Source organism: Ranitomeya imitator, chromosome 6, assembly GCF_032444005.1.
Source record: "Ranitomeya imitator isolate aRanImi1 chromosome 6, aRanImi1.pri, whole genome shotgun sequence".
Classification (NCBI taxonomy): domain Eukaryota; kingdom Metazoa; phylum Chordata; class Amphibia; order Anura; family Dendrobatidae; genus Ranitomeya; species Ranitomeya imitator.
The window spans coordinates 246,756,211-246,776,907 of NC_091287.1; the positions used below are offsets into that span (position 1 = coordinate 246,756,211).

A 20,697-nucleotide genomic window follows, 5' to 3' on the forward strand; every position below is an offset into this window, starting at 1 on the left:
ATATAGTAGATATCCCTTATCATATGTGTTCTTGTGGTTTGGACCATGTGGGACATTTTTTCCTCATTTAGGGCTGTTTATGTTACCTCATGAGCCAATAGGTTTTAGGCTTTGTATATGTCTCTGTTATATCAGACATGTATTACACGTCCTGAGGGGTTGCGTATGTTCTGGTTTTAATTATGTTTTATTTGTAGTGATGTGTTCATGTTTGCAATAAATATGTTTCGTATATAATCCTTCATATCTGTGTGGTGTGCATACATTGCAGCAGTGCTTTCCCTCTTTTGTTTGCGTGTGTCACCTGTGTGCACGTGTGCAAGACGTTTTGCGACCCGTGCTGCTGTTAAAACGGACATGTCAGAGTAATTTGCCCACAGACACAGGGTCCTTGGAAATCCACTGACTTGTTCACAGACCCATTCATTTGAATGGGTCTATGTGTGTAAGTGTGTCCAGTACGTGTGAAAACTGTCACCACACATACTGGACACACTGACCTGTGAAAAAGGCCTTAGTAATATCAAAGTGACCTCATCCTAGAAACAGATGGTAGCCATGTCAGTAACCAACAGCCCATTTACTAAAAATGCAATGAAAGACCATTCAAGTTTGCACCTCTTAGTCTTTTGTAATCAGGCAAACTGCTCAGTGAAGAACACTGACTCAAACTGATGGGGTCACTGACAGCAATAACATCAGCCTGCTATGATTAAGACAAATGATGTGCTATATATTCCATAACTTTCTCCACTTCCCACAAATATGATTACATTTCCTGGAGGCAAATTAGGTCTATTGGGCCCTGTTTGGGTATGAATACTGCCCAGACAACTGGCAGTGGTAATTCTTCTGTTAGCAACTCCAACATTCTTAGGGCTCTTTCACACGTCCATGTCTCCGATACGTGTGGTGACAGTTTTTGCATGTACCAGAGACACGTAAACCCATTCAAGTGAATGGGTCTGTGCACATGTCAGTATGTTTCCACGGACCGTGTGTCCGTGGGCAAAACACGCTGACATGTCCATTTTATACCGTCAGCAAGGGCCACAAAACATCCCACACACATGCACACGGATAACACAAATTGATGTCATCCGTGTGACACGCACCGGTGTCAGGGAAAAAGCGCTACAGTAAGCGCTGTTCCCCGAAGCTGTTTGCTGAAGACGCTCTCACCTTTCTCCCCTGCTTTGCAGGCGATCAGTGCAAGAAGGGGAGAATGATGAGAGTTGTATTCAAGAGAAAACAATGACAGCAGGCGGCGGCTGATGGGACTATTACTCCCATATCAACCTACACCTGCTGCAGCTAATAACAGTGACAACAGGAGCGGCTGATGGGAGTATTCAGACAGCTGCCACTTGATCTATAAATAAATGAATGAAAAACCTGGACTGGGTATTTTCTATAAGCAGTCATGCAAAACTGACAGCTGGGGGCTGCAACCCTCAGCTGTCAGCTTCAGCAAGGCTAGTTATCAAGAATAGAGTAATCCCCACACTGTTTTTTTAATTATTTAAATAAATAACTTTAAAAAACAGCATGGGGTCTCATTTTTTACAAACAGCCTTGCTAAAGCTGACAGCTGGGGGGCTGGTATTCTCAGCCTGGTAAGGGGCCATTGATATAGGCCCCTAGCCTAAAAATAGCAGCCCACAGCTGCCCAGAAAAGGCACATCCATTAGATGCGCCAATTCTGGTGCTTTCCCCGGATCTTCCTACTTGCCCTGTAGCAGTGGCAGTGGGGTTCATATTTGTGGGGTTGATGTCACCTTTGACATCAAGCCCACGGCTTAGTAATGGAGAGATAGCTATGCAGCAGCTCATTCACCAGTGGTTTTCAGCTTGGACGATCGCATCTTGGCACCATCCATGTTGAAAACTATTTATCCTCCCAGACATGGATTACAGCGTGGGACAGAATGACGGAGGGGTGAGGGATATTGTTGCTTTTTATTTTTAGTTTTATTACAGGAGACGAGGGTTTCTGTGGAATTAGGTGTTAAGTGAGTATAACTGTGTTTATTATTTTTAAAACTGTGTTTTATTTTATTTCTAATAAAAGACTTTATTCTGGCTGTGTCTTTATCTACAATGTAACTATAGGATTAGTATTGAATAGGTGTCTTATAGACACCTCTCCATTACTAAGCTGTGGGCTTGATGTCACCTGACAATACAAAGGTGACATCAACGCCACAAATATGAACCCCACTTGCCACCACTACAGGGCAAGAGGGAAGAGCCAGGCAAAACGCCAGACTAGGCGCCTTTTTTGGGCAGCTTCAGGCTGCTATTTTTAGGCTGCGGGGGCCTATATCAATGGCCCCTTACCAGCCTGAGAATACCAGCCCCCAGCTATCTGATTTATCAAGGCTGGTTGTCAAAAATGTGGGGATTCCACGCAGTTTTTTAAAATTATTTATTTAAATAATTTAAAAAACCGCATGGGGACTCCTCTATTCTTGATAACTAGCCTTGCTGAGGGTTGCAGCATCCAGCTGTTTTGCCTGGCTGGTTATAGAAAACAGAAGGGAATCCATGCCGGGTTTTTCATTCATTTATTTATCTATAATGCAAGTGACAGCTGATGAATACTCCCATCAGCCGCTCCTGCTGTCACTGTTATTTGCAGCAGCGGGCGTAGGCTGATGGGAGTAATAGTCCTATCAGCCGCTGCCTGCTGTCATTGTTATCTCTTGAATACAACTCGCCGGCAGAGATGAGGAGAATGATGAGAGCCATCTTCAGCCCTTCGCACCGGGGAACATCACTTACTGTAGCACTTCTTCTCTGGAGCCCGTCCGTGTGATACTGGCACAGGTGCGGCATACGGTTGCCGCAAGTATTACACACACGGACACTGTCATCTCCGGTACAACTTTTTTTCCGGTACCGGAAATAAACGGACGTGTGAAACTGGCCGTAGCCAGCATATTTTTTTTTCTTTTACACTAACCCATCCATTAACATTGCCACGTCTTCTTTTACCATACATCTTTTGTATAGCAGTATAATGTACGTTTGACAGTATTTTCAACCCCAAGTTAATCAACCCTTTCCAAAAATGACATAACAAGAAATGCTAGATAGGTAGATATCAGTGCAGAAAGCAAAATGTGGCAGCAGTCTGTAATATACCGTAGATGTGGCACATATTGTTGTCAAACTGGACTAGTAAAATGTGTGCAAAGACAGACATGCACAGCTGTATACATTTTTTTTCTATTTTTCTAACAAAATGTACCATAACTCCCCTTCCCCTAGATGTGCAGTAATAATTGCTAGGTTAGTACACATTCAAAAAGCCAGCACCTGCAAGACCTTGCTTCATTGGTGTGGTGTAGATGGATATAAAATTTGACAAGTAAAATAATAACAGTAGTGAAAAAAATGTTTGTAATATATACTTTGTGAGGTTGACAATCACAGTCAGATATCTGGATTTTGGGGAATTTCTATTTTGCATTAAAAAATTATTCCCCATTTCACAAAAAGGATTGCACAAGAAATGCAAAAACTCAGAACAATCGCTTGTGACAATGGTTTCAGACTTTTTTCTGAAAACTTTCTTCTGCAGCTTTCTAGTGCATGAAGTAAAAAATGTGTAACTCAAATGCAGCAGGACAAATGCCAGCTACACTAAATCACTGATCAATTACACTGTGACAGCTGCCAATATCTATCCTAATTCTATCCTTATCGATTGAATCTTTGTATTATTTGCAAACTACTTCACTCATCGTCTTCACGCTGCCATTGTACAACACATTATTGTTTGGAGTATTTGCCCAATGTTTTAGGACTTTCCCTTCCTAACTCTATTTCTGCAAGCTCTGATGTCCTCTCACTATCATATATCACCCTAAAATTGCTGCTGCGTTCCCTGCTTAGGCTTTTATATAAGATCTTATATTCCCTACTGATTAGCTGCACTATGCCATGCGATGTAACAGTTGGATTGCATTATCTGGCAGCCGAGACGGTAGTGAATGAAGTTACGGTATGTTATCCAACTGTGGCTAATGAAATCTTATGCAATGTGAACATGGCTTTGCCCATTTATTTTGGTAACTCACATGAATAAAAAAGCAACTTGTCCAAATTTGTTAGGACCTTTGAGTTGCATAAAATTCAACACAAATTTGATTTACAGAGAATGAATTCCCTCATTTCTATCACGTATGGCCACCACCTGCCTGTATGAACTCTAGATAACGGTCTGGGCATAGTTCTGATCAGAAGATGAATGGTGTACTGGAAGTCATGCTTGTTGAACTTTAAATGGCCTGCTGAATTTAAATGCCAGATTCTTTTGTTCTTCCAGGAAATATGCTGTCACCAAGCCGCGATGTCTGGCAGTGCTTTATTCCACCTTTCTCCATTGAAAACACAAGTATGCCTGGTTCAGCAGCGTGTATGGGAGAGCCCGTCAAAACAGCAGTCAGTTAAAGGGTTGATTGTGACTTGTAGGATCGCTACTTCCAATAGGTGGCGCTATAGAATTAAGTCCTCTTTTTCTCTGAAGAGGCAATTTGCATATTATATTTCCCAGAGGAGCATTGTACGGCGAATAAGCCTCCTTACCTTGAGAAGCCAGAGCTGGTATGTCACTCTCCACAAGGAGAAACCTTACCCCTTTAGACCTCTATTCAGCTGATAGTGATCTAAGGTAGGTGGGCACTTTTAGGTGAGAGCTGAAAATTTGACAATCAGCAGCTTTTTCCTGCTATGTCTATAATACTTGGGTGTGCCAAGTTCAGTAAATCTGGGGACCCTCTGTGAGGGCAAAGGTATAAATCAAAGCTCTTGGACCTCAATGTTAATGCTATTTAAATTAAATTGGTCTTATGCGATACAAGGGCCTAGACCTTCCTACGACAAGGGCCTGATTGACACTGCCATAAGGAAGTAAAAAACCCTCTACTGCTAATGCAAAAGGCTTTGCAATAACTAAACTGAAATAAATTGGATAAGACTATTTAGTGGTGTAAGTGAGAACCAACATGGTAGATATTTATTGTGCACTATTTAAAGAAAAAAATGACTCCTGGGCTCATCACATCTATGTATTGGAGATAATCAGAATATGAAGCAAATGCAAATTCACTTTCCTGCACTCACTGACAAGAAGACATAATGAGCACGGTGTTCACTGCGTGCAGAATCGGGAAACAGTGTCATTACTGTGGGACTTTTAGTTACAGATAAAAGTTGCAGTAAATAATTGAAGACATAGGGTGAATCTGTGCTCCAGCCGACACGTCGCTCTCGCCCCCGAGGCTCACATCCAGGAAGCGCTACCTACTGAAGCTACCATCGTTACATGATTATTGTAGAAGCGAGAACAAATCAAGTGCTCATTTGGAGAAGTCACAATGGTACAAGGAGGATGGGACCCTGGCGGACGAAAGCGGCAGGTAAATCCTAATGGCTACACAAATCGCACTCTTGAAATCATAACGGAGGAAGAAAGCGGCAGAAGCGTTTGGATGTCATACTATTTTTATACAGAAGACTGTAATTGATGACCTACATGGCATTAAAACACTGTTCTGTCCTATTGAGGTCCTTATCCGAATCTCCTGCTCAGCCATTTAGCCTGACAGAGAGGACGGGGCCGTTCTGTTCCTGAGATGTCTGCTTCTTGGTGACGGGAGCCAAATGGCTGAGAGAAGGTATATTTCCAATGTCCCATCAGCATCCTATATTTATGGAACTAGTCACTGCCAGGTTATAGAAGCCCTCGTTTTCCGGCCATATACATCATAGTTCATCATTTTATAGGATGATTGCTTTGTATTTCTATTCTGAATATATTCTGTTTATGTAAGGAACGTAGCCTTCCTAAATTATTCAGTGCCACTGGCAGTATATGAGTTACGTGCCGTACAATTGTATGAAGGTTCATCTAGTGAGTTTATTTCATCCAGGATTATTATTATGTCACGGCTTTGCTGACCGTAGCACATTACGCCACCATATTTGTAATAAAATATTACTTCATAAGCAACATTTCTTTATTATACACCAGGTTATAGGCTTGCTTGCCCATAAATATGCATGCTCAGAACATATGAGCATTCATGTACACTATATACCTTTACACAAGGTAGGGGAAGTGGCTACTGCCAACCTTCATCCTGCCCTATGCTTGTTTCCCATGATAATAAATGGGCTGGGTAGGTCCAGCAAATGCTGGTATTATCTCTGAAAACCATACATAGAGTTGTATATTTCAACTACTAATATAATATCAAGTTAAAAATATACAACAAAGCATCAGAAAGAGAAAAGTGAATACAAAAAACTTACCCTGATTAATTAACTACTGCTACTATAATCAACGCTGTATACAGCAAGAGAGAGTAACAGTGTTTCTCATACACAACATAGATCTGATATTCACAGAATAGTTCATAAGTATATTATGGGGTCTGGCTACTGATACCCCACTCATTCCAAGAGCATCAAGCCCAAAATATCCTGCCTGAAAAGAAAGGTAATGAGTGCACATACTCATTACTGCTCACACCAGTGTGTTTGCACATGCTCACTACTGCTCACATCAGTGGCTGCACATGCTAATTATTGCTCACAGTAGCCTCAAACCAGTGGTTGCACATGCTCACTACTGCTCACACCACTGGTTGCACAAGCTCACTACTGCTCAGCCAAGTGATTTCACCTGCTCACACCACTGGTTGCACATGCTCACTACTTTCTGACCAGTGGTTTCACATGCTCACTACTGCTCACACCAGTAGCTGCACACGCTCACTACTACTCAGACCAGTGGTTTCACATGCTCACTACTGCTCACAACACTGGCTGCACATGCTCATTACTGCTCACACCAGTGGTTTTACATGCTCACTATTGCTCACATCACTGGCTGCACATGCTCACTACTGCTCACACCACTGGCTGCACATGCTCACTACTGCTCACCCCACTGTCTGCACATGCTCACTACTGCTCACACCACTGGCTGCACATGCTCAGTATTGCTCACACTAGCCTCACACCAGTGGTTGCACATGCTCACTACTGCTCACACCAGTGGTTGCACCAGCTGACTACTGCTCAGACCAGTGATTTCACATGCTCACACCAGTGGCTGCACATGCTCACTACTTTCTGACCAGTGGTTTCACATGCTCACTATTGCTCACACCAGTGGCTGCACATGCTCACTACTTTCTGACCAGTGGTTTCACATGCTCACTACTGCTCACACCAGTGGTTGCACATGCTCACTACTGCTCAGACCAGTGGTTTCACACGCTCACTACTGCTCTCACCACTGGCTGCACATGCTCACTACTGCTCACACCACTGGCTGCACATGCTCATTACTGCTCACACCAGTGGTTTTACATGCTCACTATTGCTCACATCACTGGCTGCACATGCTCACTACTGCTCCATTCACACAAGGGACTCCTAGACCCCTAGGGATCATGTATTTATCATATCTTTCTGTGGATATATGTTACTTATAGGACAACCCTTCTAAAGATATATTTTTCTACAAAATAATTTTACTCTAGTCTTCACACATTTTATATTTTAGTATAACATCACAGGATAGGGCCTTCTGCAGAACCCATCAGGCTGAATTTAGAAATTGACATGTGACAGATCCTACATAGAAAATTAAACATATTATTAGAAGGCGACGGCTGGCAGCAACATCAATCAGCAAGTGATCTCACCTAATGACCTAAAGTAAAAAGCGGGCCTGGTCTCCCGCCTAACAAAGGACCCCAGCCTGCTTCAGTTTTCTTAGCCGGCTGATAAAAAAAGATCTAACATAAAGCTTCACTGGAGCAGAGAATCAATAATTGCTCACTGCTCCAAGCAAGTTGTCCCTCAAAACAATCTTCTCAGGGAAAACACAGAAAATCTAAGCATCTGAGTAAATTTCCCTTTCAATTCGCCTAAGAAGTGATTAAAAAGCCATTTACTCAGACAAGTCTCTTACTTCCATGGGGGGTAACAGCATCATTTTCTTTCTTGTCAGCTAAAACAAATACAGTACAAGCTGAGTGTACTGAGAAGCAGAAAACATATAATAGCAGTCACAGAAAGCTGCGGCGGATGTGAAATACCGCAGAATATCGCACATTATACCTACGTGGTATAGGCGCCATATAATTAGGGGCTGAGTGACGAAATTACAGCAGACAAGCAAACCGCTATTTAATAGATGTCAAATCAGCACTGGTGGCAATAGTGTTCTGCATACAGTAGTATCCTACATAAAACCAGCACTATAATGGTCTTCACAAAGTTGTGTCATCACAGGCAGACCACTCTGCCAAGGAAGATGCCAGAGACCCTCATCACTGTCCATGCTACATACAGACAAGGGGAGGCCTATTAGTTTTCCCAATGGGCTCCATCAGAAACTGGTATTGGTGTGGAAGGCTGAACAATCAGGTGATATTAAAGGGGTTGTCCACCACTAGAAAACCCCTCCTAAATAGCTTACGTTTGCCACACTAAATTAAAAAAATGCTTATTTATCTCCAGCACCGACAACGCTGATGCGTCTGCCAGAAGTCACATGACGTTGGTATGCCACATGACCGCATGACTCCTGCCACAGTTTTGAGGGTGAAATAACAGTTTACCAAAAACTACTTTTGCTGTGAAACCTTTGCCTGGATTCCTTTGTCTTGTTCAGATTTCCTGGGTGATATACCTTTAGGGTACAGCTAAACGGTAGGTCTGGATCTCTACCCACCTCTCCATAGCTAATGGCCACACAATTTTGCTTCACAATTGCACAGCTATTGGCCCGGCACAGATGGATGCAGTCACACTACCACCGCACCACCACCACACAGTCTAACCATTCCCTTACTCCACTACCTCTCTTGCCGCAGGCTCCCAATATGTCTGCTGGTTATGTTCACCTGCTATTTCTTTTCCTCACATACAGATATGATCAACATCTTGCTGAAACTATAAGGCCAGTTCTAGGCGGACATATTTAATAGTACCGTATACACTCGAGTATAAGCCGAGATTTTCAGCCCATTTTTTTGGGCTGAAAGTCCCCCTCTGGGTTTATACTCAAGTCATATACCGGGAGGTCAGCAGGGGAGGGGTAGCGGGGGCTGTGTAATTATACTTACCTGCTCCCGGCGCGGTCCCTGCAGTCCCTGGCTTCCCCGGCGCTGCAGATTCTTCCTGTACTGAGTGGTCACATGGTACCGCTCATTACAGAAATGAATATGCGGCTCCACCAACCATAGGGGTGGAGCCGCATATTCATTGCTGTAAATGAGCGGTAACTGTGACCGCTCAATACAGGAAGAAGATGCAGCACAGGGGAAGCAGGGACCACGCCAGGAGCAGGTAAGTAAACGGGGAGCGCAGTGCTGCGCGATATTTACCTGCTCCTTGCTCCGGTGCGGCTCCGTCTCCAGCGTCCTCTAGCAGTGACGCTCTGGTTAGAGGGCGCGGTGACGTAGTCAGTGCACGCCCTCTGCTGAGCGTCAGTGCTGGAGACGGAGCCGCACGAGGAGCAGGTAAATATTGAAAGCGCCGGCGTCCTGAGCAAGAGAGGTGAGTATGTGATTTTTTTTTATTGCAGCAGCAGCATTATATATGGCACAGCTTTATAAGGAGCATCCATGGGGCAATAATGAACGGTGCAGAGCAATATATATGGGGCACAGCTTTATAAGGAGCATCTATGGGGCCATAATGAACGGTGCAGAGCAATATATATGGGGCACAGCTTTATAAGGAGCATCTATGGGGCCATAATGAACGGTGCAGAACATTATATATGGCACAGCATTATAAGGAGCATCTATGGGGCCATAATCAACGGTGCAGAACATTATATATGGCCCAGCTTAATAAGGAGCATCCATGGGGCAATAATTAACGGTGCAGAACATTATATATGGCACAGCATTATAAGGAGCATCTATGGGGCCATAATCAACGGTGCAGAACATTATATATGGCACAGCATTATAAGGAGCATCTATGGGGCCATAATCAACGGTGCAGAACATTATATATGGCACAGCATTATAAGGAGCATCTATGGGGCCATAATCAACGGTGCAGAACATTATATATGGCCCAGCTTTATAAGGAGCATCCATGGGGCAATAATGAACGGTGCAGAACATTATATATGGCCCAGCTTTATAAGGAGCATCCATGGGGCAATAATGAACGGTGCAGAACATTATATATGGCACAGCTTTATAAGGAGCATCTATGGGGCCATAATCAACGGTGCAGAACATTCTATATGGAGCACAGCTTTCTATGGAGCATCTATGGGGCCATAATGAACGGTGCAGAGCATTATATATGGGGCACAGCTTTCTATGGAGCATCTATGGGGCCATAATAAACGGTGCAGAGCATTATATATGGCACAGCTTTCTATGGAGCATCTATGGGGCCATAATGAACGGTGCAGAGCATTATATATGGGGCACAGCTTTCTATGGAGCATCTGTGGGGCAACAATGAACGATATGGAGAATTATATGTGGCACAGCTTTATATGGAGCATCTTATGGGGCAATAATGAACGGTATGGAGCATCTATTTTTATTTTTGAAATTTACCAGTAGCTGCTGCATTTCCTACCCTAGGCTTATACTCGAGTCAATAAGTTTTCCCAGTTTTTTGTGGCAAAATTAGGGGGTCGGCTTATACTCGGGTCGGCTTATACTCGAGTATATACGGTATATACATATCGAAATGCATGAACTAAGGGTTTCCCGAATCAAACTTACAAACTCATAAGCATATATGAGGTTGTAAACTCAGGTTGGGAGACCCTCGGTCAGTCCATGTATTGCAGTGCATATACACACACCATAAAATAAGCTTGTGTGAGGCCTACTTTATACTGCAGCTCTGCCTATTCAGATTGGCTGCTGAATATACACATGCCCACCACCATGAAGACAATGCTCACAGCCCGGGAAGCTATAGGGGAGCCGTTTAGTGGGGTCCCAGTAACTACCGTACTATAGCTATTTAAGTTTCTGAGTGGGCGATACAGTCGCCAGTGATTTTCTCTGCCTAATAAAATAGCTACTCAGCAAAAATGTACATGTTTTTTTATACCCCCATTTTGTTACTCAAGTGGCCTCCATTTCTCCAGTGTGACCTTCAAGCCAAGGTTTTGCTCACACAGGACTGATATGCTGTGGACTTCCCACACTGAAAATTCCACAATGAAATTCACTGAAGCAAAATCCACACCAAAATGAGCGGATTTTATTATGGCTTTCATTTTAGATGTGCTGAAATGTATTCTTCCCCTTAATTTTGTATACTTTACATCCTGAATCTGCATGAAGATATCTATAATCCTCATAGTCCCTGAAGTCAGGGTAGAATGAACCTAACGAAGCCTGAGCAGGAATAGAGAAATTTTGTTCTCCACCTTCTCCACTCCTGTGCTAGAATTCAGAGAGAATCGGATCACACTAAGCCGACACTCGGTTCAGACTCCGATCAGGGTTAAGAGAGTATCATTTACATAGTCGATCAGATTCTCTTGCACGAGAGAATCATCGGCCTAAGAAATACAGATGTAGCCAAGATTAAGACCCTTAATACAGCACTATGGTATCACAGCAGAAAAAAAGGGAATTTGAAACCTTACATGACATCCGTCCATGGCTTGTGTACTGTTAAGTCGTCTTAATCCTATTAAATGAAATAACCTTCTGTGACAAGTTATCAAGATGGTGTGTCAAGTTAAACTTGGCATCTTCTGTCATTGTAGCCAGGGTTGGACTGGCCCACCAAAGTATCACCAAATCCTGGTTATTATACAAAATTTACGTTAGTTATTTATTTGCTGCTGGTGCTGAATAACATCTAACATAATGAAAAATATGACAATTTGCCATTTATTATACTGATGTCTTGTTGTAGGGCACAGGGGCTTTAGGCCCACTCAGGCATCAGGGCCTACGGGGGACTGCTACCTCTGCAGCCCCTACATCTACACGTCTGCTAGACTTAAAAGGGGGCGTGCACATATCCTGCATGAATTGACGGTGTGGGTGGTTTGTTGGAGACCCAGAATCATGTATGTTAGGCAGGCCTAAAGTAGCATCCTGAAGTACAGTCATGGCCAAAAGTATTGACACCCCTCCAATTCTGTCAAATAATACTCATTTTCTTCCTGAAAATGATTGCAAACACAAATTATTTGGTATTATTATCTTAATTTAATTTGTCTTAAATGAAAAAACACAAAAGAGAATGAAGCAAAAAGCAAAACATTGATTATTTCACACAAAACTCCAAAAATGGGCCAGACAAAAGTATTGGCACCCTCAGCCTAATACTTGGTTGCACAACCTTTAGCCAAAATAACTGCGACCAACCGCTTCCGGTAACCATCAATGAGCTTCTTACAATGCTCTGCTGGAATTTTAGACCATTCTTCTTTGGCAAACTGCTCCAGGTCCCTGATATTTGAAGGGTGCCTTCTCCAAACTGCGATTTTTAGATCTCTCCACAGGTGTTCTATGGGATTCAGGTCTGGACTCATTGCTGGCCACCTTAGAAGTCTCCAGTGCTTTCTCTCAAACCATTTTCTAGTGCTTTTTGAAGTGTGTTTTGGGTCATTGTCCTGCTGGAAGACCCATGACCTCTGAGGGAGACCCAGCTTTCTCACACTGGGCCCTACATTATGCTGAAAAATTTGTTGGTAGTCTTCAAACTTCATAATGCCATGCACACGGTCAAGCAGTCCAGTGCCAGAGGCAGCAAAGCAACCCCAAAACATCAGGGAACCTCTGCCATGTTTGACTGTAGGGACCGTGTTCTTTTCTTTGAATGCCTCTTTTTTTCTCCTGTAAACTCTATGTTGATGCCTTTGCCCAACAAGCTCTACTTTTGTCTCATCTGACCAGAGAACATTCTTCCAAAACGTTTTAGGCTTTTTCAGGTAAGTTTTGTCAAACTCCAGCCTGGCTTTTTTATATCTCGTGGTAAGAAGTGGGGTCTTCCTGGGTATCCTACCATACAGTCCCTATTCATTCAGATGCCGACGGATAGTATGGGTTGACACTGTTGTACCCTCAGACTTCAGGGCAGCTTGAACTTGTTTGGATGTTAGTCGAGGTTCTTTATCCAACATCCGCACAATCTTGCGTTGATATCTCTTGTCAATTTTTCTTTTCCGTCCACATCTAGGGAGGTTAGCCACAGTGACATGGGCTGTAAACTTCTTCATGACACTGCGCACGGTAGACACAGGAACATTCAGGTCTTTGGAGATGGACCTGTAGCCTTGAGATTGCTCATGCTTCCTCACAATTTGGTTTCTCAAGTCCTCAGACAGTTCTTTGGTCTTCTTTCTTTTCTCCATGCTCAATGTGGTGCACACAAGGACACAGGACAGAGGTTGAGTCAACTTTAATCCATGTCAACTGGCTGCAAGTGTGATTTAGTTATTGCCAACACCTGTTAGGTGCCACAGGTAAGTTACAGGTGCTGTTAATTACAAAAATTAGAGAAGCATCACATGATTTTTCGAAGGGTGCCAATACTTTTGTCCACCCCCTTTTTTATGTTTGGTGTGAAATTATATCCAATTTGGCTTTAGTACAATTCTTTTTGTGTTTTTTTCATTTAAGACAAATTAAATGAAGATAATAATACCAAATAATTTGTGTTTGCAATCATTTTCAGGAAGAAACTGAGTATTATCTGACAGAATTGCAGGGGTGTCAATACTTTTGGCCATGACTGTATGGAATAATTAGGCTGGAGCTATACGTGGACTAAGAACCGAGACTAGTGAATGGGGTTGCATTGTTATACCTTGTTTACTGCCACCACAAAAAGAATGTCACTTATATAGAGCAGCAATGTCGCAACTATACATAATGATATTTGGTCTTGCAACCTGTACCATGGCAAAAGTTGCTGTGTAGCCCTAAACTTAAAGGGGATGTCCACTGCTCAGATAACCATTTCTTTAAAATTGTATTTCTGACATTCCATACCGACACTGTTTCAGCAATGTTGGCGCTGAGTCTTCCAAATCTCACATGACATTGTTATGATATGACAGCCCTGCAGCCAATGGGCTAAAAGACTCACAATTCCCTTGCACGTCCAAGGGTCATCTGAAAAAAGTGAGAGCGCACCAGCTCAATAGCGGTCACTGATTGGGTGCAGGGCTCATGTGGCATACCAATGTCATGGAAGCCTCATGAAACTCAAAAGGCCACACGGCTAAAAAGGGCAGCAGCATTTACGGTACCTGCCCAGGTCACTGAACTAATGCAGCAAACCCATGTAATAAAGATAGCGGCAACACAGGTGCAAAATACTGATGAGACAACACTCACAACCTACCAGTTCATGGAGGGGGTGGTTGTTTAGCATTAAAATTGCAAAGAAAAAGGCTTGTATAGGACACTGGTCATACACAGATAGTGCTAAGCAATCACCCCTTCCATGAACTGGTAGGCTGTGAGTGGTTGTCTCTTCATTACTTTGCACCTGTGTTGACGCCATCTTTATTACATAGGTTTGCTGCATTATTTCTGAGACCTGGGCAGGTAAATACTGCTGTCCCCTTTTTTTGCTGTGTGAACTTTTGAATTTTAGGGGGAATTCTAATTCCTGTTATTGTGGCTTTGTTTTAATTTTACCTCAGGAAACTCAGGGCCGACATCGCTGAGCGTAGTGGTGTGGAAACTGAAGATAGGGTATTTTTATTTTTCATGTGAGAATATAGCACTTAAGAAGGGGGTGGACTAGAAGTGCGAAAACTCTTTAATTATATTTATAACTGCAGTTGGAATAATATTCATTTCCTACAATCTCTGTAACTGAAAGCTTCTTTCAATTAAAAGAACACTTACAATCTGACGTATATGAAATAAGACTGTGGTAACTTGTAGCATATCCTGAGGGAAGGAGAATCCCTTTTCCATTCACCCAGCGGTATCTGCAAGGGGTACCAAACCGCGTACCTAATTATGACCTTCTACGGCACAATAATCAATGGAGAATGAATGCAGCAATGCTCACAGAAGGCTAATGCCTGAAAACAAAGGAAAAGGATGCTAATTACAAGGAAATCTCATTTTACTTACAATACCATAGCTATAGGGAGTGACGGGATAGCAGTTACGCCTGGGCCCATGTGCATCAGTGGGCATATATGAGGACACCAGTATTATACATGGTCCTTGATACAGATTTTGCATTGATACCCGGGGACACTTCTTGGATACAATGCATACTTTTATTCTAGAGATATATTGTCCCATATTGTAGGATAACACTGATTAGTACATTATGCCCATACACGCTCCAGAGTAGTAGGGTGTTCTGCGCGGCATTCTTCACACGTCAATATGCTCGGTATGGGATGACTGTCAACGCTCTAATTGAAAGCATGTAACTGCCATTTAACAAAAGCTGGTAAAATGAAACCGGGCTGAATTCAGACCTATAGGAAGGATATTATTTAGCTACAGAACAGGTGGCAAAACAGACTGTAAGTGATATGTCTGTCTAGAGCTGATCAAGCGCAAGGAACATTTCCACCACACATTGGGATCTTGGAAGTGTTCTGCCCTTAAACTGCGCTTATGTGAGAAACAATGGGATTGTTTTACACTCTGTAGCCAAGAGAAAATAACCTAGAAATACCGTTAGTGCCGCCACCTATAGTGCCCACATCTCCTCTACAACATGCTTGTCCTGGGGGCCATAGCTCACGAAACGTGTGCCCCATCTCAGCCAATAATCATTTTTATTCTCTTCTAACCACAGTCATGTTTTCAATTTAGAGCGCAGTACATATTGTTTCTACCATCTGAAACTATTAGAAAACTGAACCTTTTAGGATAAGATCGTGGGACCATAGAAGTCCATCTGAAAACCACCATGAGTTGTGCCGTAAACATTGGCGCAAACTGAATTTGTCATTTCAATCACATATTCCTGCACAATGGGGGACATTACAAGGAGTGTCATTTCGCCAACAGATTTTATTTAAGACCAAAAGGACACATTGTTTATGTCCTGTTCCCCAAATTTACACTATGGGACCAAGGTGTATTACAATGTAGAACTGATCATATCTGGTATAGGCTGGATCCCAGTTATTTTTTTATTGTACCCTAAAACTAAAAACTGTTGCGGAAAATATGCAGAAAATGTCAACCAGATGCTCTGTGGTGTATATATAGCAAAATATATACATACATATATGTATAAATATGTATGTACATGCCGTGTACAGATGTGCTGTTTCCATTGACCGAACTACAGGTTTGATTCTAAAGGTATGTTCACACACACTGTTTTGTGGATTTTTCAGGCTTCAGCATTTTTGTAAGAACGTGCGATTTTTGGCGCTGTTATGATACAATTTTTCATCATTCTTTTTATCATACTATGTATATGGCAAAAGGATATGTCTTTTTGACACATTTCAGGCAAAAGCCATAGAAGCATACACAAAACAGGAGACAAATCACAAGACTGTGAAAAACTCCCATCAAGAATTGGCATGTTGTTCTACCACGTGTAGGCAAAATAGTGTGAAGTTGCCACATTTCCAACTGGAATGAACGGAAGGCTTGTTGAAAGCAGGTTTGACGTGATCTTTTTCCCATGTGATAATTGGCATAGAATCTGGGTCAAAGACCTTTCACAAAAAATTCCATGTGATCATACCCTTACATTTCTGGTATAGAAATTTATATGGCATCCCTACCATTCAAATTGTAGATAGGAAAGTTATCGGATGATACACCCCAGAAGAAGGGTCGTCTAAGGTGAACTTCTCCCATAGACTGATGAATAAGAAAAACCTACAATAACGACCATCGGTGTTACTGAAAGTGCAGTGCTGAGCTGTACGGAGGTGTATAAGCAATGGTGGGCAGGTGCCGTGGCTCTTTTAGCTGTAGGTGCTAAGGGTCCACCAATCTAGTGGCCTACGCTAAAGATATACCATCATTATAAAACTGGATAAAACCTTTAACCAAAATGTTCCTTTAGGCCGGGTTCACACACCCGTGTTTTGCGGTCCATAGTCTGACTGTGGGTTACCTCACCAGAATTCAGCATCATCATAAGTATATATGATGCTGCCGCGTTCATAAAATGTGTGAACATGGCATAATTCCCTACATAATGACGCTGTCCAGTCAAGGCTGGCAGTGTAGGCGCACATCCTACTGGAAAGGAAATGGTCATGCTCAGCTGTGAGATAATTGCTATATTTGCAGGAGGATTAACAGAGGAACAATAGAGAACTATAAGGAAAGATGTCCAGAATTGTTAATCCATGAGGAAAACAAGCATTTATGAAATCTTACCCGTCTGACGTGCTATCAGACATGAGCTTGTGATGTTTATACATTAAAAGTGCATGCTGTTCCCCGTCCTCTGTAAATGTACTTGGGTTTCATGCTTAAACAAAGGTGAAGCCGTTTCCCTTTATTCTCGTATTGAAATCACCTTTCATTAAGAAGAATTTCATCCAGTTCTTTGAACTTTAAAGACATTTTTTAGAGATTGATTTTCTAACCGCGGATCATGAGGTCAGCTCACGCTGAGACTATCCTCCACTACCCCAGCCAAGTGGCAATCTCGGAATTAAAGAGGCTTCTCTCACAGTGGGAAGAAGGATGAACGTCACTGGAGTAGTCATTCACATTTTAATAGTGACCTACATACCATGGTGAAGCAAGCTGCTAATAGGAGGAACCTGCTATCAATTCTGTGCCGAAAACTAATTGCGTCACAAGAGAAATGGGGGCATCACAGGACGTCCCTGGACTTCACCACCGCTAGCCCACCATTCTCACCTCGGGTCTGCTGCCCTAGGCTTGCATCTAAATATCCTGGGCAATGCAAGAGTGGCGCCCCCTATGGCACCCTCAGCAGGGGCACATACCCTACGAGCCCTCCCTTGTTGTCACACAGCTTTCCCATATACTTTAATGAAAAGATGGAACTGAAATTTTAATTTTTGCAATTTGAGATTTCTGTTACTGCTTTTTTGTCATTTTCTAACATTCATGGAAATGTTTGTTCATGTCATTACCCACAAAACAGACCCGCACCACAATGCAGAGCTACTGACCCATAGCATTACACTCTAGCAAAGCTAACAAAGGGTTATTTTTCAGCCCACAACCATGACATGCCATAGAACTGGGGCGTTCTGCGTAATATCCAGGCCAACAGATGAGTCCTAGATTTATTCTCTGGCTCCATTCAATTCCAATGCTTCTATGTGCTTGTACTAATACGTATTAGGTTACGCCTTGTCTCCAGGAGACTTTGATAAAGAAAGCCACCGTTATGAGCGATTAGCATACGCTGCCATTATTATGCCATTGTTAAGCGCCCCTCAGGGGCTGAAAACAAATTAACCCAACAGGAATAAATGAGCATGACCCAAACTTCATATATAGTGCAGTACACAGCGGTGCAGCGTGCAGGAGGGCATCCTAAACGGGGGGTGGAACAGCTCTGCGATGCACTGGCACCCTGGCACTGGGGCAGAGGAGTTGTGCTGGGACCCAGCAGAAGTCGATGCCGAGGATACATGACAATCAGCTTTCTGGGTCACTTCCAGCCCTAAGGGTCATGTCACGTGGTCAATTCTGGGCTCCTACCGAAAGTGACAGAAAGAGCCCAGCAATATCCAGCGAGGGGTGCGGCGTGCTTATTAATGACTCCTGCCAAGCACCTGCCAGCGACCAAGCTCTGATGGATCATCTGCCGACACACTGTACCAGCACACAGGGAGCTGCACGTCCTATTGTTCCCACAGACAGGAATATACTAAAACAATACACGCCGACCGGGGGTCTTTGTCTAATACAATGCACGGTCCTATTAGCACAAATACATATACAATAGTCCTTCTATCCAGAAATCCCACAGACGGTGCCAGGACCGAGACCCCGACAATGCTAACGTCACCGCTCGATAACCTCATCATGTGTATATATATATATATGTGTGTAGATTGCTGTATAAATATATGTGTAGGTATATAGTACAACACAATTGTACAGTATGTGAGACATGCTCTAGGTCTACGTAATTGGGACACAACTAGAAACACGTTTACATATTTATAAATATTTATATTACACATATATAACACATGCATATTATAGTATGGAGTCCATTATGAGAATTGTATAAGTGCGTCTGTGTATGTGTGTGCATATATATATATATATATATATATATATATATATATATATATATATATATACACACACAGTATATATAAATGTATACATGTACAGCATATATAAATGTATACCTATATATATACAGCATCTACACATCTATACCTATATACAGTATATATACATATATACCTATATACAGCATCTATACCTATACACAGCATCTATACCTATATACAGCATCTATACCTATATACAGCATCTATACATCTATACCTATACACAGTATATATACATGTATACCTATATACAGAATATATAAATCATACCTATATACAGTATATATACATATATACCTATATACAGTATATATAAATCATACCTATATACATGTATACCTATACACAGCATCTATACCTATATACAGCATCTATACCTATATACAGCATCTATACATCTATACCTATACACAGTATATATACATGTATACCTATATACAGAATATATAAATCATACCTACATACAGTATATATACATCTATACCTATACACAGCATCTACACATGCATCCATAGACAGTGTGCTGCCAATGCCGGCCAGGTGCGGGCAGGTCCCATCCCAGTCAGTGGCACATGAGGCGGGCACGGTACCTGAGCAGTTGGTGCCTTTGCCCTTGCCGTTCTGGCACTCGCTGGGCAGCTGGTTGGACGCCTGGACCCCCGAGAAGGCGAGGAAGAAGAGCAGCACAGAGGAGCAGGACCACAGGGGAGGCATCCGCCCGCAGGCAGCGGCAGACGGTCCGTCCATGGCGAGGGGCAGCGGGATGCTGGGGCTACGAGCGGCTGTGGCGAGGAAGGTACCGGCTACTCGGGCAGGCCAAGAGCATCAATGATGGCACACAGCACGGGGCAGCAGCGGGCACTGCCTCCTCATTCCCTGCAGCCAGTGACGGCCAGTGTCTTCACCTCACAGGAGGCTGTCACCCATCCTCAGGACCATGCCAGAGACCCCCGGCGGGCGCTGCCTGCTCTGCCCCTCCTTCCCCTCTTGCCCCCGGTTATTGTTCCCAGCAGCAGAGGCAATGTCACCAGCCGCTAGATGGGCGCAATACGTGTGGCTGCTGCTCACAACAAAGGGACTGAGTGGAGGAGGAGGAGAAGATGAAGGGGCCCACGTGACGGCAGCCCCCATGCCTCTCCTTGTAGCCACTAGTAGTGAGCCCACAGTATGCTCATCATCAGAGCTGACTGCTGGGAGAGCGGAGACACTGTGCATGGGAGAACTCTATCTATAGTGTCATAGCATACATAGAGAGCACATAGCAGACATAGAGGTCACTGATCAGTGGAGCCTTTCCGATAAAGTGGGGCCCAAATGCTCACATAGTGCACCATCTCACAGAAACATTTCGGCTGTATTTACATGCGCTGAGTTCACGCCGTCAAACGAGCGTGATCGACAATAATGAAGGTGTTCGACGCTTGTTTCCT

The 20,697-nt window shown here is 43.1% G+C and overlaps 1 protein-coding gene across 1 annotated transcript in view; it reads right to left on the reverse strand.

The window, feature by feature from the left end:
• The window catches only part of TMEFF1 (transmembrane protein with EGF like and two follistatin like domains 1), a 262,625-nt gene extending 242,199 nt beyond the window's left edge, over positions 1–20,426 (reverse strand). The window contains exon 1 of the mRNA XM_069730570.1: positions 19,858–20,426. Coding sequence (XP_069586671.1) covers positions 19,858–20,014 — 157 coding nt within the window. The 5' untranslated portion in view covers positions 20,015–20,426. The remainder of the gene's footprint in view (positions 1–19,857) is intronic.
• Positions 20,427–20,697: the final 271 nt, after the last annotated feature.